The sequence below is a fragment of the Juglans regia genome, chromosome 3 (assembly GCF_001411555.2).
Source record: "Juglans regia cultivar Chandler chromosome 3, Walnut 2.0, whole genome shotgun sequence".
Taxonomy (NCBI): Eukaryota; Viridiplantae; Streptophyta; class Magnoliopsida; order Fagales; family Juglandaceae; genus Juglans; species Juglans regia.
In genome coordinates, this window is record NC_049903.1 from 10,118,990 (window position 1) to 10,145,368 (window position 26,379).

A 26,379-nucleotide genomic window follows, 5' to 3' on the forward strand; every position below is an offset into this window, starting at 1 on the left:
AACAAGATATAGAAAATGTCTGTGATCGAGTTTATTGGAGCTTCTAAAGACTCGTTTGGTTACACAAATGGGATGAGAAATACATGAATAGTAGTGAAATGATTTTAGTTAATATGTTTTATGAGATTTTGGGAAATGAGAGAGAAAAAGTTGAATAAAAATATTGTTATAATATAATTTTTTAATATAACTTTTATTTTGAGATTTGAAAAAGTTGAATTATTTTTTATTTTGTTTTGTTTAGAAGGTTGTGAAAGTTGTAATTATTAGGTAATTATTAGAAGAAAAAGGTGAAAAGTTGAAATTCTTAAGTGTTTATGTTTAAATGGTATTTGAATTTTGAGATGATACAAAATGAAATGAGACGAGATGGTTTGAGACCATCTCTAAAACCAAACGAGGCCTTACTCTACATGTTTGAGGGGTGTGGGTTCGGGGTGAAGTGGTGCTCATGGATCAAGCATTGCATCTCTACTGCACGCTTCTCTATTTTGATTAATGGCACAACAAGTGGTTTCTTTCAAAACTCGTGGAGATTGAGACAGATGGATCTCTTATCTCCATTACTTTCTGTTTTTGTAATGGAAGTACTTAGCCTCCCGTTGGATGCTCATTACAAATTGATACCCATTTGGAATGATGTCCTAGAAAAGATGGAGCGGAAACTAGCTAGTTGGAAGCGGATGTACTTATCCAAAGGAGACAGAGTCACACTAATTAAAAGTACCCTATCCAACCTACCGACTTATTTTCTCCCTTTATTTCCACTTCCATCACATGTAGCTTACCACATGGAGAAAATATAGCAAGATTTCCTATAAGGAGGGATGAATAATGAGTTCAAATTTCATTTGGTATAAGGGCCACCGTTTGTTCCTAAACTTATCAAGGAGACTTGAATATTCGAAATCTGCATCTTTTTAACAATGTGTTGTTGGGTAAATGGTTATGGCGATATCCCCTAGAACATGGAACTTTGTGGAGATCAGTTTTAAATTCAAAGTATGGTAGAGCATGAGGAGATTGGTGCTCAAATGAGGTGAGTGGATCCTATGGGATGGGGCTTGGAAGCACATAAGACGTGGATGGAATATATTTTCTAGTTTTACCCATTTTGAGGTAGGTGACGGGTCCAGTATTAAATTTTGAAATGACATATGGTGTGGTGACAAAGCACTTAAAGAAGCCGATACATACTTTTTTGGTATAGCAAGCATGAAAGAAGTCTCGATCGTGGACCTCTTTCACTATTCTAATGGCATCTCTCAGTGGAATGTCACATCCTTAAAACTATTTATGATTTGGAAGTTTACACAATCTCTGAATTCTACACCCTAGTCTATTCAATCCTTATGAGGGGGAGATGAAGACACTTTTTTAGTGCCCCTCGGTGAAAGGAAAGTTAACTGAACATTCCTTCTACCAATCCAACTCAAAGAACAATGCAAATCCATTTCCGTGGAGGAGCAGACAACAACCCCCTTAAAAACATCATTTTTTGTATGGACAACTTCTTTGGAGAAGATTCTCGCTATTGACAACTTAAAGAAACATCGTATCATAGTATTTAATTGATGTTGTATGTGTAAAAGAGTGGGTAATCTGTCGATCATCTACTAATGCATTGCAAAATTGCCACGACTTTGTGGAATGACTTTTTTATTAGGGTGGGTGCAACTTGGGTGATGCCAAGAAGGGTGATTGACCTCTTAGCTTCATGGAGAGGTCTTCAAGGTACTTCTTTTATTGCTGCAATTTGGAAAATGGTTTTGATATGTTTATGGTGGTGTCCTTGAAGGGTGGAATGATTGAAATTACAAAATCATGAACAGTCATTGGATGAACTTAGAACTTTCTTTTTTAACACATTGTTCCAATGGTTGATTGTAATTGATTTTAATGACACGACCATTCATGAGTTTCTTGTATCACTAGAATATCACTCTAGGTGTTACTCTTGAATATGACCGGGGTATTTGGGCTTTGTCTATTCTTATGATCAATAAAATTTTATTTGTTGATAAAAAGAAAAAAAATGATACTCATCATCCTCATACTATACACCATACATGATTTTTAATTTTTTAATTTTTTTTCTTGTCAAATATATAGTGTATGAATGATGAGTAGAAGAATTCAATTAATTTAAGAGAAATAAAACCAAAATGAAACTCATGAACGTTGCCAAGTTGCCTTTATTATCTCTGGGAATAAAATCGAAAAAAACTTAGGAGATATTTGGATAGTGAGTTAAGATGAGATGAATTGAGATGAAAGTTGAATAAAATATTGTTATAATATTATTTTTTAATATTATTATTATTTTGAGATTTAAAAAAATTAGATTATTTATTATATTTTATATAAAAATTTAAAAAATTATAATAATTGGATGAGAAAAATTGAAATGAAGGGATGACTTTTGAATTCAAGTGGGCCTGGTTCTAGTTCATTAAAGTCGTATAAATTTGGGCGGGGCGTAAGAGAAAATTAGATAAGTTAGAGGCGCATCGGGGCAAAAATCCCAACTGAGAGTCTGAAAGAGGTAGAAGCCGAAATATCGGATAGATAATATCCACTTTAATTTGTAAAGTCAGCATCTCGTGAAATTTCGTTTATATTTGGGAGGTCGTTTCGCACGCTTACTAGTTACTTGTTCGAAACACGAAAGCCCAGAAAGAGAGAGAGACCGAGAGACAGAGAAAACGAAACCCTCCTTCCAGGCCATGACCGAAGAGCTCGTAAAACCCTTGAACAACACCGTCTGCTAATCCCAAAGAAATGGCTCAAAAAATTCAGCAGCAGCTCAAGGAGGTCGGATCCAAGCTCGAGACTCCTCCCTCTACCAAAGACGCTCTCGTCAGGCTCTTGAAGGTATGCATTCCTCTCTTTTCGCTCCTGCTTCGATTCTTCCAATTCCCTTGCTCCGCTCGTTAGTCCGGTTCTGGTCTGTTTGGTTTCCGAGAAACGCGAGGAAAAACACACTAAGAAAGCGCGAATTTGACTCTCACGTGAAACTGTTTTGTATTTTCTCTCTTCTCTGAAACAGAATTAGGAAGCTAAATTAATCCAAATATTATGATATTGTTAATTCAACAAGAGTTTGTAATGTTATATGAGCTAAACTGTGTAAAAGTTTACAAATTTAAGTTTATATGTATTCTTTTTATTTTATACGTTAAACATAAGGTTTTATTGAATTTAGACTTCATAATGTAGAAATTAATCTCTTTGATGGAAGTGGGGGGAGAATTCGTTTAATTAGGGGTTTTCGCACATTGTTCTGAATCCCTTTGATAAATTAAATAGTTGGTATTTATGGTGGAATTTTTTTTTGTTTTGGTAATGGGTATTAATTCTTGTAGCTAGCCAAGGCAAACAAAAGAAATGGAGACTCTGAGGCCTAGTTTGCTTTCAAGACTAAAACTCAAAACTTTGAAAACCTCCAATCTCATCGTTACAATTTTTCCAAATCCCCACACAATAAAATAAACAATTCTAACTTTTTCAAATCCGAAAGCAAAAATAATATTAAAAAATATATTCTAACAATATTTTATTCAACTTTTTAACTTTAATCTCAACTTATCTCATCTCATTTTTGAAAACCTCAAATCTTATGTTTTAGGTTTCTGAGGACCAAATTTCTCAACTCAAATTAAGCAGTTATTTGTGGTTAAGATCGTTAAGTGATGGTAAACCACTATGAAAGGTGGATTTGTTGAAACTAATGATTTTAACATAATTTTTAGTGTGTCTGATCCAAATAAAGATTGTTTATGCCAACTGTTCTGGAGTCAGGCTACCCCTGTTTGTGATGTGCAAAGAGATATATGGTATGAGTTAATTTGGAAAAAAGAGTAGTCACTCCCTGGTGGTTTAGGTTTGATTTCTACTTCTAATTATGCTCATTGGAGTGCTTGAGCTGGTAGGTATTTTATCTAGCAAGAGCATAGTAGTCAATTTATGCTTTATACTGTTCTCTACGTCAAGATCAATGAGCTGTAATACTGTATTAAAATCTTAGTGCTGCAAGCTCAACGAGCATATGTGCTTAGGATTATCTTGACATGAGAATCTATTGGTCAAGCAATTTTTTGTCCGACACAAAGAATAGGGCTCCTAAAAGATATGGTTTGATGGTACCCAAGACTGTCTAGTTTTATTGCCCAGTTTTAATTTAGTGTTTGAGAGTTGCATTGGTGCTTCCATGTATCATATTGATCTCATTAGACTGAAACATAAGGAGCTTAGTGGTCATTTTACAATAAGTAAATGTTTGGCATAACATAACTTATCGACCCGTGTGTGAACAATGATCAGTTTTTCTCTTTGTATGAAGCCCTAACCCGTGTGTGAACAGTGAGGTGAGAGAAACCCTAACCCTCCTATCCCGCCGCCACCACCCACTCACCATCGATCGGAGAGGGACTCCGCAGTCACAGACGAGGCTGACAGGCCCCAGCGTCCTCGTTGAGGGCCGACGACGTCAGTTCCTCGCAAGCGAACACTTTCTCTGTTCTTTGCCGGCGTCGGTTGCCGTGCACTTTGAATCCGTCACAGACCTGAACGACAAACCCAGGTGACTTCGTTGTGGGGCCTCCGAAGTCGGTCCTTCTCCGGCGATTGGGAATTTCTGTTGCTCTTTCATTACCTCCTCCGGCGAACTGCGATTTGAGCCTTTCCACTAGCCATTGCTACAGATTGTTTCGACGGACTCCGGCGACGATATTGTGGGCCTTTGACATCGGTCATCCTCCTTCGACTGGAAGTTTTCTCTATTAACTCAGGGATTTTTTGCAAGAAAATCCGTTAACTCAGGGCCTCCAACAGATCTTCTTTTTTACCTTAAGAGGATGAAGCGGGAGTAGTGAGAACAAATGCAGTGGGTTTTGACAATGACGACGAAGCACGATGTGGTTTCATCCCAGTTGGAAGGTGAGAGGTGGTTGAAAGTGGAATAAAAAACTTTCGTTTTTTACGAAAGAGGGAAGAAATATCTTTCGTATTTCTGAACGTAGTAAAAGGATAGCTAAGTTCATATATCTAGGGGGGACGACATCTTCTTGGGTGGCTAAGGGGATTGAGGATTGCTTAGAACTTAACTGCCATGAAGGTTTCTTTAGAGAGCTAAGGATGGGTAATGGAGTTTTTAGGATTCAACATCATGTTAATGCAAGGGGTAGCTTGCTGCAGCTCTCAAAATTCCGAAATGGAAGGAAGAAAGGTTTGTTGGTGATTCCGGAAGGCACAACTGGCATTGGATGGAGAGGCTTTCTGCAGTCCATTTTAAGTGTCACTGAATCCAAAGCTACTACTCGAAGTGAGGAGTTTGTTGATGGAAAAACAGTGGGAAGACCTTAATCAAAGATGCTTCGTACGCAGCGGTGCTGAGGTCACTGGTGGGTAGTCAGGACGAGATCAGCTCAACGGTAGAAAGAAAGGGCAAGGCACTTGTAGGAGACAAAAGACGTCAAGTGACATTGGGAGAGTTGGAGGGGGTCTTGTGGGATGTCAAATCTCAATTGAAGAGAGTTATGGATTATGTAAGAGATCTAATGATTAAAGTGGATGAGGGGCTGGACCTAGTCATGTGTACAAGTGTGCCAGCAAGTGTACTGGAAAGTGTGCAGGCAAAGGGTGTGTCAACGATAGGGTCGTTGGATGCTGTCATCTTTGTTCATGCTAGTGTCACTATGCCTTCTGAGGGAGCTGTAGGGTTTCAGGCACCAATTGCAGATGAAGTTGGTCCTTCTGTCTAGGGTTCATTTGTAGTTGAAGACGGGGTTCTCTCCAAGGTCTCGAGTATTTTGGAAGAAACAGTCGAGCCTCTTTTAGAAGATATAAACAGGGTAACAGAAGGTAGTGCTTCCCCTCTTGAGGAAGTAGTAGGGTTAGACAAAGTGGCACGACAAAGATCATTGAGGGGTGGAGCAAATACACACAATGTTGATGGAGGGGAGGAACATGTAATGGTAACAAATGGAGGGGACAACAACCATATAGTTGTCGAGCAACCATTTGGCGGGAAGGAAATTATCGATTTGTCAATGGTGCCTCGTGTGGGGGAAGGTTTAGAGTCGTGAGTGCAATCGGGTACTGTGGCTGGGGATAATGTTGTTCCCCTGGTTTCTCTTCCTCCGATTAATGATATAGCGGGTTCAACATCGGATTGGATTCTAAATAAAGATAACGGGTTTCTACAAACCCTGAGACTTTCATATGGATAACAGGGAGAATATGAAGACCGATTTAAAGCACTACTCATTGCAATCGAGGCAAGCCACACGCTTGAAACCAAATTTAAATTTAAGAAAAGTAGGGAGTTAAAGAGTCTTTCATGGGCAATCAACTATGATGCTAAGGGAGGTAGCTCAAGTCGAGGGAAGCCTAAAGGGAGGGCTTTGTGAAGACTTTCTTGTAGTGAGATGTTCAGGTAGAGGATTAGTTTTACGGAATCTAGGGGATGGGGTTGGGGAGGTGTAATGATAGTTTTCCAATTCGGGCTTGGTGTATTTTGGGTAGGTTTTCATGGGCTTTTGGGTCTTTAGGGGCTTTCTTGTATGGGTTAGGTGTTTTTCTTGTATACGCTAGGTGTTTTTCTTGTATACGTTCAGTGTACTTGGTTACTTCTATTGATATATATATATATATATATAATATTATTACTTACCAAAAAAAGTAAATGTTTGGCCATGATAATTTGTTGGCTCTTCATTCTATGGTTGCTGCTGACAGCTGAGAATGCTGTTTTTGCTTGAATTTGGCTGTCATTGGATTGGAAGGATAACTAATTTTTGTTCTTGAGGATATATTTCTGGTTGAGGAAATCATTGTTTCCTAGTTCCAGTAAGACCGTTATAAGATATAACAAAGTGCTATGATAAGAAAGATGCTACAAGTTGCATTTCACTATTGTGGTCATTATATTGAAAGACATGATGTGATAGCTGAGGGGAAAGTAGATATAAATTGTGATAGATATAATGATAGTGTAAAATCGCCATATTTTCAAATTTCCTCTTGGTGCTTTACCCATGCATAGTAATCAGACAGTCACAAGATATCAATGAAACTGGAATTTCATTCGCTTTTATTTCTCTTATGAAATAAACTTCTGATTTTGTAACTTGAACAACCAAATCTTTTTATCAACTAACTCGCCTGTCTGAAATTTTTTTGATTGGGCTTGTTGAACTGAAACCTACTGCTTGCATGTAAAGCATGTTTTTCTACGACGTCCTGTTTGTTCAGGTCTACCTTTTTTATTTGTTCTTTTTTTTTTTTTTCTTATTTGTGTGTCTAGAAAAATTTAGTCATCTTTTTGTCATTATTAGCCGTCCTATATCATTCTCTAGGTCGCTGTAAATATTTGTTTCGAACTTTAGTACTTAAAAACACATTCTAAATTTCTTTTATCATAGGAGAACAATAGAGATAATTCTTCCATTGTCTTCAATTCACTCCATTGGATCTTACACTATATTCAGTTAACTCTGTTAGCTGCTGAAAATTGTGAGATTTTAGATAAGTATGAAACTTGTGAAATGTCATATGTGAGGTAGGTTTCTCATTAGGTTAACATATATCATGCAACTTTTTATGTCAACTTGCAGCAAGCTGCAACATGTCTTGCCGAATTGGATCAATCACCATCAGCTTCAATCTTGGAGTCAATGCAACCTTTTCTTAATTCAATTGTCAAGCCAGAAATGCTAAAGCATCAAGATAGGGATGTCAAGCTTCTAGTTGCAACCTGTATTTGTGAGATAACACGCATTACTGCACCGGAAGCCCCATACGGCGATGATGTTCTGAAGGTGCATTTATTTTATACTTGGCAAGTGATGAAGTTGGTCATGCATGTCCATTTGACCCCTATATTTGAAATTATACTCCCACCTAATTGGTGTTGGGTCTGTTTGCAGGATATCTTTTGCTTGATTGTAAGCACTTTTAGTGGGTTAAGTGATACAAGTGGTCCATCGTTCAGTAGGAGAGTGGTCATCTTGGAGACTCTTGCAAAATATAGGTCGTGCGTTGTAATGTTGGATCTTGAATGTAATGATCTGGTGAATGAAATGTTCACAACATTTTTTTCTGTTGCCAGGTTAGTCTTTCTCCATTATTTTTAATAATTTCGGATCAATTTCGATGGAAGTTCTGCTTTATAAAGATAATGATTTCTGTTTCAATTATTTGGTGGCTGTTATGTCTATGCTGATTAATGAAAAGTAACTTCTGAAACTGTATATATCTGTGGGAATGGGACATGGACATGTGAACTTTGGAGAAGTCATGAGAAAACCCTGAAACAGCCATCTCTTTCTTTTTGTGCTAGACTTGACACATTGTACATTTGTATGTGTTAATAGAGTAAAGGAATTGTATGTTTGAATTGAATGATAGACTTTTAACTGGGTGCTGAGCTAAAAGCCTAAAATACGGATTTATCACCAGCTCACGTTAGTCATTTGTCAGTAATATGTTGGAATATGACTCTTTAGATTCATTTAGACTTTAAATTCCATTATAAACTCTCAAATGGTTAAATCTTTTCTACAATAGTGGCTGGGTTTTGCAATGAGAGTTCGTGGGTAGATTTGCACTTGCTGTTAGCTTTTTACTACTGTTATTTTTTTAATGAAGTTAGAATTTCTTCTCCAAAGTTAATTACTACTTTGCTAAAATTTTGTCTCATGTGCAGTGATGATCATCCAGAAAGTGTTCTGTCATCAATGCAAACAATCATGGTCGTCCTCTTAGAAGAGAGTGAGGATGTCAGGGAGGATCTCTTATTTGTTATATTGTCTATATTGGGTCGTAATAGAAGTGTAAGTACCTCTTTCTCTATGCTAATATATTGCACTTGGTTGAATTTTTTTTGATTATATGTAAGATGCATGTTGCTGCTATAATGTAATTATCTCTTGCAATACTACTTTAAAAGGGTGTTGATGTTTCTGGAACTTGAATTCCAGGATGTTCCTACCGCTGCTAGGAGGCTTGCAATGAATATTATAGAGCAATGTGCAGTAAAACTTGAAGCTGGCATAAAACAGTTCCTTATATCATCAATATCAGGAGATAGTCAGTCGGTGAACAGTCATATTGACTACCACGAAGTTATTTATGATATATATCGTTGTGCTCCGCAAATCCTATTTGGAGTTGTCCCATACCTTACAGGAGAGCTACTGGTAATTACTGATTCAGCAGCCTATGTTTCTGTGCTTACTCTATTTAATGTTATTTAATGATGACAAATGCTTCTGTGTTCCAATTTCAACATCTGCAGACTGATCAGCTAGATACACGTTTAAAAGCTGTGAAGTTAGTTGGAGACCTGTTTGCTTTGCCAGCTGCTGCTATCTCTGAAGCCTTTCAGCCAATCTTTTCAGAGTTTTTGAAGAGGTTGACTGACAGAGTTGTTGAGGTTCGAGTGTGTGTCCTTGAACATGTCAAGAGCTGTCTTCTGTCCGATCCATTAAGAGCTGAAGCTCCACAAGTCATTTGTAAGTGAATTTAATTGATTTACCAATATACATTCGTCTAACATGTACGTATCAGAGAACATCCACAAACTCCAATCTATCCACTGACTTCGATCTATCAGAGAACATCCACTGACTTTGATCTTGGTCTACATTTTGTAGCTGCACTTTGTGACCGGCTGTTGGACTTTGATGAAAATGTTCGACAACAAGTTGTAGCTGTAATCTGTGATGTGGCATGCCATACTCTAAATGCTATTCCGCTTGAAACTGTAAAACTTGTAGCTGAGCGCCTTCGGGACAAATCTGTACAAATTCTCTCCCTCATCTCTCTTTGTGCTTATTTTTTTTCCCTTTCTTTTCAAACTACCTAGAAATTGTTGTTGGTATTCCAATATTTTCTTACTCTGAATTTCCAGCTGCTTGTTAAAAAGTATACCATGGAGAGGTTGGCTGAGATATACAGGGTCTATTCTGTGAAGTTCTCTGATAGGTCAATCAATCCTGATGATTTCGATTGGATTCCTGGGAAGATTTTGAGATGTTTTTATGACAAAGATTTCAGGTAAAATATTAATTTCCCATGCTGCACAGGTCTTTTTTTGTCGTCTGCTTTTTAATGGTATTAACATCAAGCAAGGGGAAGCCATCTTGGTTTCCAATTTTTAGTTGATATGAATGAAGTATTTATCTGCTGTGAACTTCACTAGTGGATTATGATAATATCATCTTGTGAGGCTCTAGGAACAACTAGTAGTAAGTAAAATATAATATTATTACTTATAAAAAAAAAGTAAAATATAAGTAATTACAGGAACAAAGTTTCATCTCCTTTTTTGGTTTCATCTGTTTAGACTGTTACATATACCAGTAATAGACACCCGGAGACCTCCTTTTAGTAGTCTGTTCAGTAAATCTGTTAGTATTGCATAAAGGAACTAAATCAAGGTTGGCCCATTAGTTAATCCTGGTGTGAAAGTTGTCGTATATTAGACAGTCTGGTTCAACTTAGATGCCGGGACTTGCCTTTGTTAATTTCCCTCATTCTAGGATTCATTTGGAGGTTCACCTTTTGGCAAAAGCGAAATTTCCATTTTTATTCAAGCATGAAATTAACTGCCTTGGTTTCTGTCAATGAAAAGGTTGGAATAACGTAAATTTTCTTAGGCTTTGATTTAGAATACGAAGCATCATAGTGACAGAATGTTGTATGTGTGTTGATTTTCCTAATATTCTCATCTGAAAAAAAATGATTTAACAAGAAGGCTGTAATATAAGAACTATAGTGATGTTAATTTCCTAGGCTAATGTGAATCCTGTAAAGAGATCCATTCGTGCTTGTAGTTGGATGAAAATATTGTGCCTGCTAATTAGGAAATGTTTTTAGCTATAAGGGGGCAGGGATGTGTGTATACCCTATGGACAGGTTATTCTTTAACTATTGTGTCTATTTTGTAATCCTATATTTGGCTTTTTGAAAAGGGCATAAAAAAATTTCCATTGTCGTCATTGGGATGCAGGCTGCTTGTATTTTCTCTTGTTGTGAACTACAAGTAGTACAGATGTATATTAACTAATTGAAATGGTAGTAGTAGCTATCACTTTATATGATTTGGTGCTGAGAAGTGGGCCAAAATTATTCGCTCCATGAGTGTCATTATTAATGCAAAATTTGTTTCTTTTTGATGAGTGTTCATGTTCTTAATTACTTAAATTGTTCAGATCAGATATAATTGAGTCTGTTCTGTGTGGGTCTCTACTCCCAACTGAGTCCTCCATCAAAGATAAAGTTCAACATTGGGTAAGAGTTTTCTCGGGATTTGATAAAGTGGAGGTGAAGGCCCTTGAAAAGATACTGGAGCAGAAACAAAGGTAACCTTTGTTTTAACATTGGGCAATTCAATGTGACTTTTGATAGACCTCCAAATATTTCGGTTTTGATTTTGATGCATTGTGGACTGATTTGGGGGATTTTCTCTTCCATTGCAGGGTACAACAAGAGATGCAGAGGTATCTGTCTCTTAGGCAAATGAATCAGGTTTGTAAACATTGAAAGTTAGAAATTATTGAACTTTTATGAGCACTATCAAAATCAAAGTGATTAATTGTCATTCAAATACAGGATGGTGATGCTCCTGAGATCCAAAAAAAAGTCCTTTTCTGCTTCCGAATTATGTCTCGCTCATTTGCTGATCCTGCAAAGGCGGAAGAGAATTACCAGATTCTTGATCAATTGAAAGATGCTAATATATGGAAGATTTTAACAAATCTAGTTGATCCAAACACTAGCTTCAATCAAGCTTGTACTTCCCGGGTATGAGTTACGTTACGTTACGTTACTGAGTAATAGCTTGGATTCTAGAACTGGTTTTGTTCAGGCCACATGGTTGGGAGGAAATGGGCAGGCAGGGAATTGGAGGCCCTTGGTTTAATCTCCTGTTCTTGTTTTTTATTGGACTTCATCTACCACTTAAAATATACGAATGGAAATCGGTAATGATTTGAAGTTCCCTAATATTATAGCAGCTAAGAGGGATAAGAAGTGAATATGCTAATTTAAACTCTGTCGAGGACTAATCTCAATCTCATGAAACTCACTGATGTTCACCACGATAAATTCACCACGATAAAACCTTGGGAAGCTACATGTTGCTTTTTATTTAATGGTTTCAATATTACAGATAAAAAAAAAAATAATGGTTTCAATATTATATTTTCATTTCCTTGTAGGATGATTTGCTGAGGATACTTGGCGAGAAACATCGACTATATGATTTTTTGAGCACCCTCTCTGTTAAGTGTTCTTATTTGCTTTTCAACAAGGAGCATGTGAAAGAAATACTCCTGGAGGCTGCCACACAAAAATCTTCTGGAAATACACGAAATACTGAATCTTGCATGAACATACTAGTGGTAGAGAAGCACCATTCCCACATTTCTTGTCTTATATGGAGAAATTTTTATGGAAATAATGTTAATACTTTTGTGAACAATTCCAGATTCTTGCACGCTTTAGTCCATTGCTTCTTGGTGGGGCTGAAGGGGAATTGGTAAATTTTCTTAAAGATGATGATGAAATAATAAAAGAAGGCGTTTTGCATGTTCTAGCTAAAGCTGGTGGTACCATCCGAGAACAACTAGCAAGTTCATCGAGGTGCAACTTTTGTAATTTTTGACTTGTTATACCAAGTTCTACATGTATCACGTTCGTTATGTTTTTGTTGTTTACATGCAGTTCCATAGATCTTATATTGGAGAGGCTATGTTTAGAAGGCAGTCGAAGACAGGCCAAGTATGCTGTACATGCGCTGGCAGCCATAACAAAGGATGATGGACTCAAGTCACTTTCTGTTTTATACAAGGTTTGTTTTATTTTTGACTGAGTAATCACTGATTGATTAATTCTTGATAGGGATATGCCTAATCTTTAATGCATCACCTGTAGATCTCCTTGGCTTAGCAATTTCAATGTGTACTTTTGATATTTGCAAAAGCTGATGTTTCTTCCTCAATTTGCAGAGACTTGTGGATATGTTGGAGGAGAAGACGCACTTGCCTGCTGTTCTACAATCTCTAGGGTGTATAGCAGAGACTGCGATGCCAGTTTTTGAAACTAGAGATAGTGAAATTGAAGATTTTATAATAAAAAAAATTCTTCAGTGCAGTAATGTATGTCTTGTAGGATCCACTGAACTTGTGTCGTTTGGTAGTTCTTATAATTAGTTTTCATTTGTATGTGCCTTACCTTTTTTTTTATGTATATGCCTACTTTACTGTTTCAGAAAGAAGCAGATGATACAAAAGCATCTTGGGATGACAGAAGTGAACTTTGTTTGTTGAAGGTTGGCCATTTTGGGGAGAATTGTATTTCAGTTCTATTTTTTTGTTTCAAAATAGTAGAGTAGCATGAATAAAATGTTTTGCTTGATAGTATGTCCAGGATTATAATCTTCTCCCATTTTCATCATTCAGTATCTTCAAGATTTGCTTAGCCCCTCTCTCCCCTGTCCCTTTCTGCTCTTTTTTGGCTGCTGCAGATATTCGGAATCAAGACACTGGTTAAGAGCTATTTACCTGTTAAAGATGCCCATGTTCGTCCTGGCATTGATGGTCTTCTGGATATTCTTAGAAACGTACTTTCTCTTGGGGAGATATCAAAAGATGTAGAATCAAGGTAATATTAGCACTGGGGAGCATTTCTCAAATAACATTACGTTCTTTCTGCCATTTACTTAAATTTAGCTTGTTTTTCTAGTGTGATTTGCTTTAAAAGTCTAGTTGTTTTATGAAACATGAAATTTCATGTTTAAGTTTTTCCATTTTACAGTTTAGTTGATAAGGCTCATTTGAGGCTTGCTTCTGCAAAAGCGGTACTTCGTCTGTCAAAGTACTGGGACGAGAGGATACCTGTTGATATCTTCCACTTAACTTTGATAACATCAGAGGTGAACTCCTTTACTTTAAAGTTTCTCTGGGATAGTCTTTTATTTTTTAAAATTATAATGGCAATAAAAGTTTATCAGTTTTCAGAATGGTGTAAAAGTAATGGACTTATTTTTGCCTGCTACTGATCTTGTAGATTAGTTTCCCTCAAGCTAAAAAACTATTCCTGGGCAAGGTCCATCAGTATATAAAGGATCGGCATTTGGATGCAAAATATGCGTGTGCATTCTTATTTAGCATCATTGGATCCAAGCCACCAGAGTTAGAAGAGGTATATTGGCTAGAGTGGATTGATTTGTAGTTGCCATGTTCCATTCAAGTGCATGCCTATGCATGTCATAATGGCTTGATTTGTGTGATTTAGTTGGCAGGATTTTTATTTTGTTTACCACGCAGGAGAAACAAAACCTTGCTGACATTATTCAAATGTATCACCAAACAAAATCTAGACAAAGCTCTATGCAATGTGATGGAAATTCCTTAACAGCATATCCTGAATACATCCTCCCATACTTCGTTCATGCTCTTGCTCATCATTCATGTCCTGATATCGATGAATGCAAGGATGTCAAAGCATTTGAACTAATATACAGGTATATTTATTTTGCATTTATTTTATTCTACCTTGTGATACACACCCTCTGCCCTGTTCTTGTTGGAGGATGTGCCATTTTAAATAAACCTCATGGGTCTTGTGACAGAGTTATGTATTTCATGTGTGTTAGAATTAAGGGAGAATCAGAAGGAAGAATACTGAACCCCAAGACATTGTAATCTCTTGATTCTTTATGCTATGGAATTAGATGGTTCTTTTTGGTAGGTCTGTTCTTTCACGTGGTCACGTTTGTATGCTGTATATGTGCATTTTCTGTACACTAACAAGAATTGTATGTTCTTGCCAATTATCTGTTTATTAATTTCATTGAGCAAAAACTTTTATACGCTTCTTGCCTTACACTTATGCAATGTTAATGCGCATTCGTATCACCAATTCGTCCATTTTCATCAATATATGTGAGTGGCATCTTCTTAACATTCGACTGATTGTTACAATGCAAATCAGTGTGAACTATTCTTGTATGTATTGTAAATGTGCATTTTTACACTATTCTATACTCTTCAGGCAATTGCACTTAATTATTTCCATGCTGGTGCATGGAGATGAAGATGCTAAAGCAGAAGCTGGTACCAACAAGGAGAAGGAAATTGAAAGTATTTCTGTTATTGTCTCTATCTTCCAAAGTATCAAGTGCTCTGAGGATATAGTTGATGCAGCAAAATCAAAGGTATTAACTCTTGACTGTTATTCAGTTATTTCATCAAAGCTAAAATGGAAGTGTAAAAAATTTCAGAACAACGAAAGGAAACATAACTCCTAGCTTACCTGTATTTCATATGGAATTGTCAGAATTCACATGCTATCTGTGATCTTGGGATTTCAATTGCCAAGCGCCTAGCCCCAAAGGAGGATGACTTGAAGCAAGAGTTGAATGTGTTGATCCCTATGCCCTCTATGCTGTACAAATTGTATGAAAAGAAAGAAGGGGATGACTCTGTGGTAAATTCTGCGAAGAGTTCATTTTTCTCATTTGATCTAATGCGTATAGAGTGCTTGATGAGGATAAACTTGCTTATTCCTTGTCATATATATATTTGGTTGCTGAATGCATTTGTTGTGGTACTCATGCCTGCCTTGATATCGCCTCATATTTTTCCTAATTATTATGAAAAATTTTTGATTTTTTTTTTCATGTTGCAATTTTGACTTGCAAATCCTGCACTACTTGAATCCTTGATGTCAATTTTGCTAAGAGGTCTCTTGTAGCGCTGTAATTAGGCTATGATGGCAGATCTTTCCATGTATGGATGTGTGTGCATGGTTAAGTGTGCCATGTAATGGCTGAATTTGGGTGTAGATGTAGCCTTGCTTAGTTTTGTGACATGGAGTTGGATGTGAGGGTATAAGGAACTTATTTTAGTTTTTTTAGGCAAAACAGAATTATCTGTGGATGCTTTGAAGGGAAAAAGCATTTGTACCATATGTACATGAAGTCAACCCCTTGTAAAATCTGCCTCATTTTTACTAAATACAGTCCTTAATTCTTAAATTTACTTAAATTAATTATCTTTATAAAAATGGGAAGTTTACCTTCTTTTTTTTTAATATAATGTCCATTAATGCCATTTCTTGTATTCAATAGGCCAGTGTGGGGCAAACATGGTTGGCTGATGAAAACATCTTGACTCACTTTGAGTCACTTAAGTTGGAAACTGATGAAGAGGTATGCTTTGTCAATCAATAACACTTTGGAAATCTTTGGTTGTATGTTGTGCATCTTGCATCTCTTACTAAAATATTGTTTTGATCACTTCAGGTGTTTTCTGAAGTAGCTCAGGATGAAGAACTGAAACATAGTGAAATAGATGGAAATGAATTGCCTCTGGGGAAAATGATAAAACGCATAAAATCTCAAGGGACCAAGGCTAAAAAGGTGAAAAAGAACAAGTCTTCACCAGCTGAAGCAAAAAATGCTGAAAATGATGTTGATATCTTGAAGATGGTGAGGGAAATAAACTTTGATAACTTGGGTATGTCTAGTAAATTTGAATCAAGCAATGGTCATGAATATTCTCCTGGTAAGAAAACCAAAACAGATCTGAAGCATGAAAAAGGTAAAAAGAGAAAAGCTAGTGATGCAGCATCTGTAAATGTACCGAAACGTCCTAGGTCATTGTCAGCTCACGGTGGTTTCAGATCTCCAGCAAGTACTTCAAAAACTCCTTTAAGAGATTCAGGGGATGATTATCATAAAGCAGAAATTTACTCATTTCAATCCATTGAGACAGATCCAGACATTAGCCCTGATACGAAAGGAAAAATTTCTTCACAGAAGAAAATGGCTGAAGGTACTGAGTCAGACTTGGTATCTTCCATCCGAAAGAAACTGAGTTTCTCAGCAAAACTTAAAGGAAAATTCCCTGACCGTGATCATAATGAAGAGTTAAATGAATTGGGAGAAGCCAATGAGAGTGACATGGAGGTGAGCTCTACTACTGTTTAATCTGCTTTAAGAGTTTCTAAACCTAATATCCTGGTAGTCTAATAGTGAAGATATCCACTGTTTTTCTTCCCTCAATTGCAGAAGCCTATGGTGCTGACAGAGACTGATAAAATTGACACTAGTAATGTCAAGTCTCCCACCGGGTCTAGCAGGAAGCGGAAAAGGAGAAGCATTGCAGGATTGGCGAAGGTCATTAATCTTTCTACTTCCTTCCCGATCGATATTCTTTGTCGTTATCTTGTTAATTCAAATCTATATGCTATATATGAGTCTGCTTCTATTTTGTCCTGTCATACAACCCCACAAAGGAGTGATGTCATCCTAGAGCCTTGTAGCATGCAGTTAGGAAGAGTGTGTTTCTATTGGTTGCCCATGATATGCTTTTTTCTCCGTTCATCAATTCTCTTTTTTCTTTCTTTTACTTTTTATCACTCCCAGTTTCTGAAAAGGTGTGATTATCAAGTATTTGCCCATGATAAAAGTGATTGTGACGGTCAAGAATAAAATGAAACAAAAGGCACGAACTAGGATAGTTATTTATGGGTCTCAATATACTGTTTTAGCTATCTGTCCTAGCTACGAATTTCTCTTGTATACGTCCTGTGTACATAGGCTATGCCTATTTCCTTTATGAATAAAAATTCTTGATTGCCTATAAAAAAAAATATATCCTACTTCTATCTTCTATTTTTAGCATCTTATAATGAACACTTCCAACTGGACTTGTTTTGGAGTACTAAGAAATTTCACTTCTCTCTCTGTCTCTCTGTCTGTCTCTCTCTCTCCATGGTTGCTCAGATATCAAACTACTACTAGGTGAATGGATTTCGTACGCATGTTTGTTGTAATCTCATATCTTAAACCATGGTCCTGCCATCATATCTCAGAAACTATGATCTATGTTTCTTTTTCATTCCCTCAAGTGATATTTCATGTATATTATACTTCTGTTCTTCTGTATTTAAGGTTTAACTGTTTACGGTATATAAGTAATGGACAGCTTCCCTAGTAGCATTCATTATTTGACCTGATATAAATTTCCTCCACAGTGCACATCAAAGGCTGGTGGACGGGATATCGAAGACTTGATTGGTTGCAGAATAAAAGTTTGGTGGCCTATGGATAAGCGGTGAGTCTTCTTTTGATCTTTATGCTGCAAAACAAGAAAAGCAAAAGAGCTTGAGGCCATACCTAGTATGCCTCACAACCCAGAGAACACATGATCACTGGTACTTGCCATCAGATCCGGAATTATGCGAATCTTTTAGGAGACGTTTGGATTCGCAAGTCATCTCAGCTCATCTCAATTCATCTCAACTCATCTCACTACTATTCATTAATATTAAACAACTTTAACTCACAAATCTCACTACTATTCACAACTCATCTCATTACTATTCATAATCCATCTCAACTCATCTCAGCTCATCTCAAGTCATCTCAAGTCATTTTCGAATCCAAACGTCTCCTTAATTTTAGCTCACATATCCATCTGTAATTGTAATTCGAGGGCCAAACCTTTTTATTGAGGACATCGTTCTGGCCATTTCTCCTTTCTGCACCTCTTGTTGATGGCCAAACTCTTCTCCTTTCGATTTTAGCTCACATATTCATCTTGATCTCTCATTGTCAAAATTTCCAGGTTCTATCAAGGCACAGTTAAGTCTTATGATCCTTTAAAAAGGAAGCATGTGGTAAGCTGCACCTTTCCCTCTTCCTCTCAGATTCTTGGGATTAGTTTACACCAACATTTTTTTACTTTAATTGTCATCCAATACGTTTCACTCTTATTTACTTCACAAGAATCCCGTCACACAAGTTTCATACACTGATGTCATATGTAAGGTATTATACGATGATGGAGATGTGGAAGTTCTCCGTTTAGAAAAGGAGCGCTGGGAGCTGATTGACAATGGTCGCAAGTCTTCAAAGGTTGATATTCTTTAACATTCTTTCCTCTAGCTATTCGTTTATTTTTTCTCAGCAAAGAATGATTTCTGACCCATTTTATTTTACAATAAACAGAAGATAAATTCATCAAATGGACCCCCTTCAAAAGAAGTGTAAGTGTTGACTTTGTGATACAACGTGTAAAGTATCTTCTTTCTCCAATCATAAAATTAATTGTTTCGAGAGGAGAACCTGTATCTGTTTGGTTTCACTGCAATATTTGTCTCTACCAGCATCAACATGGTTCCAGCATTTGTATGCTATCTTCATATCATCATTTCTTTTCATTCCTTTACAGGTCACCGAGGAAGAAGAGTAAAAATTCAGGTGGTTTGCATTCGACGAAGGGATCAATTAAGACGTGAGTGAAAACCTTGCATTCCAGGTGCATTTTTTCAAGTTAAGGTTACATATCTAGGATATAAATTCAGTTATCTTTCTCTTCAGTGTTAAAGGGAAAAGAACTCCAAAGAGAAATTTGAAGCATGGGCAGAAGGATATATCAAAAAGTGACTTGGGTGAGGCTGAGGACAAAGGGCATTCTGATATATTAAATCCTGAACCCACCACAACGTCCAAAGCTGATGAAGTGAACTCAGGTGATGCATCTCATCTGCTTCTAGTATCCAATTATGAAGTTTGGACCAAATGGCATCTCCTTCCCCAATCAAGAAGGGGTGGAGGGTAATGTTTTGGGTTCAATCTTGTGTGGGTGCTTAAGCTATCCACACAAAAAAAAATAAAAATAAAAAATTCTATTCTTATTTCCCTTGTTTATAATGCACTAGAAAGCTTTCTAAAGTTTTTTTTAGGGGGGAGGAGGGTTGGAAAATGAACGAACTTTATTGCATTTTTGGTGATGTATCAAGCGGATTATTTTCACTGAATGGTTCATTATATGTAGAATACTGGTACTGGAACTGGGTAGAAAAAGACTTAGACATCTGATGAAACACAAAGGTGCACAAGTTCATTATTTATTTACAAACTTGGCTGCAAACATTTACTCTTTTGAGTAAATATGGACGCATTCTTAGGCAATTAAAAGAAAAACATCACATCACAGATGGTGGGCATTGAGATTGTCTGGTGTAATTCTTTAATTTACTTTAATATGGCGCACATGCTGGATAATAGTGAAATGGATTTTGAGCTCTTTGGAATGGCTTTAGCTTCAAACTTAACCCATATGATCTAATGATGTATATTACACTGAGCTATTGGGGCAAATGCTTTCCTATATATGATGCGTAACATATTTTCATTTTACCAAGTTTATGTTTGAAATAAGCATGAGAAAGTGGGCACATCTCTCTGGATTTTATTTATTTATGTTATTTCATTCAAGTTCTTTGTTTTGCATCCCAGATTTATGAAACTTGAGCAGGTTCTTGGTATTTAAATTCAAATGTATTTGTTCTAGATAATTCGGAAGGGGAACAGACTGAAAGATTGGATGAAAACCTAACAGATAAGGAGGAATCTGAGAAGGAAGTGAAGTCAGTTTCAAAGATAAAACGATTGGAAGATGCAGAGGAGAGCCCACATCATACAGATGAATCTGATGGAGAAGAGATTCCTGATTTTGAGGGGAGAAGTGCTGAAGATACTGGGAGTGTGCCCCAAGATAGTAAAACTGGCGATGAAGAGAACTCTTGTTCAGAAGATAAAGAAGCAGATGAATCAAGCAGTGCTGTAAAAGAGGGAGAGGGAGCTAATGAAGATGGAAAATCAGATTCAGAAGGAAGTCAAGAAACCAATAAAAGCATTCCCACAAAGCAGGGGAAACCCCAGATGAAGTCTTCAAATCCTTCCCGTGTTTGGCATGAAGTTTCTGATGATGAGCCACTTGTATTATCTCCACCCTGTACTTTCTAGTATAATTTTTTTTTTCAGCTATATCAGCGTGCATTACAAAATTTTGGCTCTTATCAAATGCAGATGAAGTGGAAGCATCGAGCAGGGAAGAGAGGCTCGAGACGGCTTGGCTAAGTAGTGTGGCCATAATAGGCTAGCAGTGAGCTTTCCAAGAACTCACCGAGTGGTGGTGCCATGGCGGGTTCCAGTACCTTCTGTTTAGTTTATAGGCGCCAAGGGTAAAGAAGATTAATGCCATTTAATTGTGTAAACAGACTAATAAACGTAGAAAGTAGTTTCCTGGCAGCCATGTGTAGAATGTAAAATAGCAGCAGACATTGTCACGTTTAGGTAACCAGTGTTAGTTAGAAAGTGGGGGTGATGATTTCAACAAATGACCGTGCTAGTGGTAGATAGATGGGTAGGTTTTGGCATGTAATTTTATGAGGTGTGGTGCATCTCTTTTTGATCGTTCCTGATCCTGAATGATGAATTTGATGGGCCACATGTACAGTTTACACTTGGGAATAGATGTATCAGTATGTCGATATATTGCGTTATAATCATACTGTTACTCCCATTTTCAGGCTGCTTTCTCGTTTATTTTTCACGTTTTTCGTCGCAGCAAATAACATGTTGTCAATACTATGGCGGATCCTCTTGTCTGAAAAATAGACTCTCTTCAGGTCAATTGAAGAGGGTCAGAAAAGGCTGCTGTATTGACTGTCTAACTATCAAATGTCTTTCCATAGAATGCAAACTCAATATCTACCACCTAATACTAATATAAGGATGTTTTGAGATGGATGTTTACTTTAACCTTTAGGCTTTTGACTGAACAATGAATTTCTTCAAAACAAGATTTTCTAATAAATCTTATCGTTTAACTAACGGTAGATAGATGGGCTTGGAAGAGTCAGAGAGCCCTGGATTAAAGTTCAAATATCTTGTTTGGAACATAAACTAAGAATGAGATTTGAACTTTGAATAAAATCCAAGTAGGATTTGAATTTTGAATAGCCCAAAATCATTAATTGGATTTCAAGTTCTATTTATTGAAAAAGTTTTATACTCGTCAACTTAAAAAAGTGTTAAAGAGTCAGATTTCGATCCGTCCACAGTCGGCGCACACGCGCACAGCGCACTGCTTTGCCTTTTCAGGCGAGCGCTCGATCTAGTCAATGTTGTTTACGTTTTTCATTCGACTAGTTAGCCTACCTATTGTTTTTTTTTTTTTTTTTTTATAAGTCCTACCTATTGTTATCTAATCACAATAAATAGATCACCAGCGGCACAGCAAAACCTCCCTTAAGGCCCCCAAAATCTTTTTTGGTTTTCTGTAAGTCGTTTGTTTCAGCTGTTTCTGTTTTCATTTTGGGTTCGTTTGCTTCTCGAACAGCTGCTTATTTTGGTGTTTAAGGAAAACGGGATTTATCACTGTTGTAGATGTTATTTCAGTTTAGCTATTGGCTTGTGTTCTGTTCTAGTTACCGGGTGTTGTATTCTGGGTGCTGTTGTTTTTCTTCAGAGTTTTGAAGCTTGTACGTAACATGAACCGATAAAGCTTGGAGTTTCTGGTTTCCAAATATATTTGTTTTCATGCAGGCCTCTTATTTTCTCTCTCTCTCTCTCGTATATGCATGCATGTTTCATGGTGTATGTTGGAAAATTTGCATCTGGGTAGATATATATCCATATATGAGCACCGGCTAAATGACTATTACTTAGGGTGAGTGGGTTTTGGTTGGGAGTTGTATCGAGAATGGTATTTTTTAGATTCAAGGCACCTCTTAAGCTCCTCTGAAGTTTTAAGTTTAGGTTTATTAATTTTTTTACTTTCTGATTCTCATAATGCTTTGATCCGGATTTGAATTATATGGTTGTTGCATTTTTGAGTTAAAGGCACATTTTGGTACGATGCTTTGCAGTGGTTGGGCGTCTTTTGCGAAGTTTACACATTCATAGGAGCGAATCATGGGAGAGCCGCTGGGGCTGCTAAAAGTGATGGTTGTGCAAGGAAAAAGATTGGTAATTCGAGATTTTAAGAGCAGCGATCCTTATGTGATAGTCAAACTAGGCAGTCAGGTGATTCTGGGATCCAAAATTGGACTATTTCCTATGATGTTTATGGAACACCTCTTCTTTCCTTTTTGCATTTCTGGTACATGTGCATCCTGAAGATCTGAACTGTGGTGAATTGAATATATATTCATCTGATAACACTTTGGTATCTCACTTTACTCGAGTGAACCTTGTCGCTTATCTTGTGAGCTCTCTTATATATTCTATATTATATTATCTTTTCACTTGATTCATCATCCTCTAATGGTAAATACACATTCTATGCCGTCACATATTGTATAATGAAAAAACAGTATGATGTCACAGTTAATTTAAGGTTTCTTAAGCAAATTACAAAGAAAGAAACTGAATCGTTGAAACTATTGGGTTATGAGTTAATGGTATGAATGAAAAGAATGAGGGAAAGAGGCATCAAGGAAAGAATGAGGAACCAGTCATGAAATTTTATATTTATATGCTAAATGTTTGACAAATTTATAGAATATGAATAGCCAAGACCACTTGAGAATTTTCTTGTTATTGAATCCATGTTGGAATCTGTTAAGCTGTTTTTGGTTAATATGATTTTGAACTAACTTATATGTGTTATCTGTATTAGATGGCGAAGACCAAGGTTATCAACAGTTGCCTTAATCCTGTTTGGAATGAAGAGCTAAGTTTCTCTTTCACAGAGCCTGTTGGAGTTCTAAATTTGGTATGATATCTTTTTAAGCGGTGCCTAGATCTATCATATTGAGCAAAAAAAGTGACATGCTTTAAAAACCTAGTCCCTTAAGTTGCGGGTGTGCAATATACCCCCATATTCAAAATTCTCCATTCTTCCAGGGGGGACATAATTGAGCTTCTTGTGTCAAAAATTAAAAATGGAGTTTGCTAAATGGAAATTTGACACCTTTTTAGTTTCTCGGCATAAAGCATTTCACTAAGGTCCCCTGACATTTATAGTCTTAGGTTGTATAAGCTGCCAGCTACATTGTCACCCAAGGTTATTCTTGCTCAGTATTTATTTAATTCATTATTCTTCCTTCAGTACCGTGGTCTTCTGTTTTGGTGGAGTGTCATTTTTTTGCTTGGTTGTCTTCTGTAAAAGTGGATACCCTTGTGGAAGAAGGGGGATAAATCCCTAATCTGTTGTTAGGGACACAGACTCTTGTCTAAAACAAGTGGTCTTTGCTTGGTTTTTATATTTTTTCCTCCATTTTTTATTCTTAGTACTGAAACATGGCGGAAAATGAGAGAAATGGGTTCTTTTTGTCTGAAAATTAAGGATTATATGGGGAGAGAGAAGATTTGGGAACTTCAGTAGGGTCAGAGGTTCTTTTGAAGTATTATCAGGAGTGTAGCATTTACTGCCTAGCCATTTTTCAACATGATTTCACCTCGGCCCCATTTTAATGATCTGATCATTTTATGTGTTTCTGCAGTTATTTTTCCCGTGTCTTGCTTTGTGTGTAGTTTGTTCCCATAACTTGCTAAGCAATCTTAGTGATGTCAATGACATTGTAACCTTCAGATTTGCGACATCTGACCAAAGTACATATATATTTTTTTTTGCAGGAAGTGTATGATAAAGACCGTTTCAAAGCAGATGACAAAATGGGACATGCTCACCTTAGCCTTCAACCAATTGTCTCTGCCGCTAGATTGAGACAGATTCTTGGATTTTCTTCTGGTGAGACAACATTGAGGAAGATAGTCCCGGGCAGTGACAACTGTCTTGCTGGGGAGAGCTCTATCAGTTGTGTAAATGGTGAGGTGGTGCAGAGTGTTTGGTTAAGGCTTTGCAGTGTTGAGTCTGGGGAGATTGAACTGAGCATCAAGTTAATTGACACTACTGCTGCTCCCTCAGGGTAGTGCAGATTCTACGGTTTGCATAGGCTTAGATCTTTAACAAAGTAGGGGGAAGAGGTGAATATACATTTGTAGTTAGGTTTATGTGAACCTCTAACTCTGGAAGCAGCCGCTAGGCTGAAGTGAAGCCAGGTTAATGGTTTATGCATAATGAGCTTCAAGTTTCTCTCATATGATGGGTCGGCTTCCCCTGTTTTTCCATTTGACTCCACCATATCGATACTACTCTCGCTTACTTCACCATCTTCAATTCATCTGTTCACTTCTCCGAGCCCTACTACCTTCATCTTCTTCTATGGCTGCTTGCTCACTTACCATTACAATGGATCAACACTTTTTTATCTTTCTTCTGCCCTACTAGCAGTGCTGCAGGGACCTTCTATCCTAAGTAAACATTGCACTCATTAATGAAGTAGAATGCAAAACGAATAGCGAAATTGAAGAGTCCCAAAATCAATTAGTAATAGCTGTAACAACAAAGCAAGAATGCCTAACAAAATTAAAACAAAGCATACCAAGAATAACAACGCGGCATGAAGCAAGTCGAAGCCAGGGGTATTTACGCAGATGGATTCTCCACTGTTAGGATTTTTGGGTTTCATCGAGTCTAGTGTTGAGAGCGGGGAGTGCCTCTGATCTTTTTGTAACTCCCCTGCTTGGTTTGTATCAAAAGTTTCCAAAACCTTCAGGGTACACAACAGCGCATGAATTACAAAAATACACTAGCAAGAGTCTAGATGGCAACTTTCCTCCAATGGTTTTTCTTCACGTCGATTTGAAGTGGCAGTTAGAGCACTGACCTTGGCTTAATTATATGCCTGTGTTATCTAAAATTTGTCTAAGATGTTGAAATATTGGTTTGCATTGGAATAGTCTAAGTCTTCTGAGTTATGAGTTACACTAGTTGCCCCTATATGTAAGTAAACAGTAGCTTAGCCATCTAAATCTTTTATGTTATTTTATCTTTCCCTCTATCCAAACAGTAACATTTTCACTAAACCTCTTTTCACATTTTCTAGGTTTATATATATTTGATTTATAGGTTGTTGGATATTAGCATGAAGCTGATTTTGTATATATTTTGATGCTTTGTATTTGAGAATGAAGTTAATTTAGGTTAGACAGATTTTAATATAATTTGATGTATATGTTGTTGAAAATTATGAAAATGACGATACAAAATTATTTACCAAAACAAATAAAAAAAATATGCATTTAGAAAGTAGGAAATTTTTTTTTTTATTATATTGAGTAAGATAGCTAATGTAATGTGGGGTTCAACATTTGAATGGGTAGCCAAAAGCCAAAAAGTGGCATATTAACCAAATTTTGCCTGGATTTAGCTAAATCAATGCTAATGCTCTTAGAATTATCAGTGTTCTTTCATCCTCGGACGTTCGCGGATCTGGTTATGGTGGCTCCTCAGCCTTTGCCAGAGGTTGGGGTTCCGTTATGTCCTCCTAAGGTGATTGATGGAGAGGTTTGTTTCCTCTTCTCAAAAGAAGAAATTGATCGCTCTGCCGAACCATTTCGTTTTTCATTGGTTTTGAAGTTCCTTCAGATGAGACCGTTCATTGATTCCATTAGATTGTTTATTTGAAGCCGCCAGGGGCTTGCCGGGCAGTTAATAGTTTCCACGA

General features: G+C 36.9%; 2 protein-coding genes across 5 annotated transcripts; both read left to right on the plus strand.

Annotated features, from left to right (window-relative positions):
• The first annotated feature begins 2,651 nt into the window (after window positions 1–2,651).
• Window positions 2,652–21,392, plus strand: LOC109004851 (sister chromatid cohesion protein PDS5 homolog A-like). 2 transcript variants are annotated; one of them, XM_035688196.1, is made up of 33 exons: window positions 2,652–2,874; window positions 7,617–7,820; window positions 7,929–8,110; window positions 8,708–8,834; window positions 8,982–9,200; window positions 9,299–9,515; window positions 9,657–9,802; window positions 9,914–10,059; window positions 11,217–11,366; window positions 11,484–11,532; window positions 11,617–11,808; window positions 12,225–12,407; window positions 12,494–12,648; window positions 12,730–12,856; window positions 13,014–13,163; window positions 13,277–13,336; window positions 13,532–13,668; window positions 13,822–13,939; window positions 14,074–14,208; window positions 14,334–14,530; window positions 15,061–15,223; window positions 15,346–15,495; window positions 16,139–16,219; window positions 16,313–16,978; window positions 17,081–17,188; window positions 18,049–18,128; window positions 18,642–18,693; window positions 18,845–18,931; window positions 19,025–19,062; window positions 19,248–19,310; window positions 19,397–19,548; window positions 20,373–20,800; window positions 20,891–21,392. In XM_035688196.1, the coding sequence occupies exons 1-33, from the start codon at window positions 2,782–2,784 to the stop codon at window positions 20,939–20,941; spliced, it is 5,106 nt and encodes a 1,701-aa protein (XP_035544089.1). In that variant the 5' UTR covers window positions 2,652–2,781; the 3' UTR covers window positions 20,942–21,392. The 2 variants fall into 2 exon arrangements, with proteins under 2 accessions (XP_035544089.1, XP_035544090.1); XM_035688197.1 differs by having other exon boundaries at window positions 20,421–20,800.
• A 496-nt stretch (window positions 21,393–21,888) lies between these two features.
• LOC109004853 (protein C2-DOMAIN ABA-RELATED 11-like) lies at window positions 21,889–25,208 on the plus strand. 3 transcript variants are annotated; one of them, XM_018983560.2, is made up of 4 exons: window positions 21,889–21,967; window positions 22,735–22,891; window positions 23,487–23,582; window positions 24,446–25,208. In XM_018983560.2, exons 2-4 carry the CDS (start codon window positions 22,781–22,783, stop codon window positions 24,740–24,742), a joined length of 504 nt encoding a protein of 167 aa, XP_018839105.2. In that variant the 5' UTR covers window positions 21,889–21,967; window positions 22,735–22,780; the 3' UTR covers window positions 24,743–25,208. The 3 variants fall into 3 exon arrangements, with proteins under 3 accessions (XP_018839105.2, XP_018839104.2, XP_018839106.2); XM_018983559.2 differs by lacking the exon at window positions 21,889–21,967 and adding an exon at window positions 22,039–22,145; XM_018983561.2 differs by lacking the exon at window positions 21,889–21,967 and adding an exon at window positions 22,176–22,347.
• The last annotated feature ends 1,171 nt before the right edge of the window (window positions 25,209–26,379 follow it).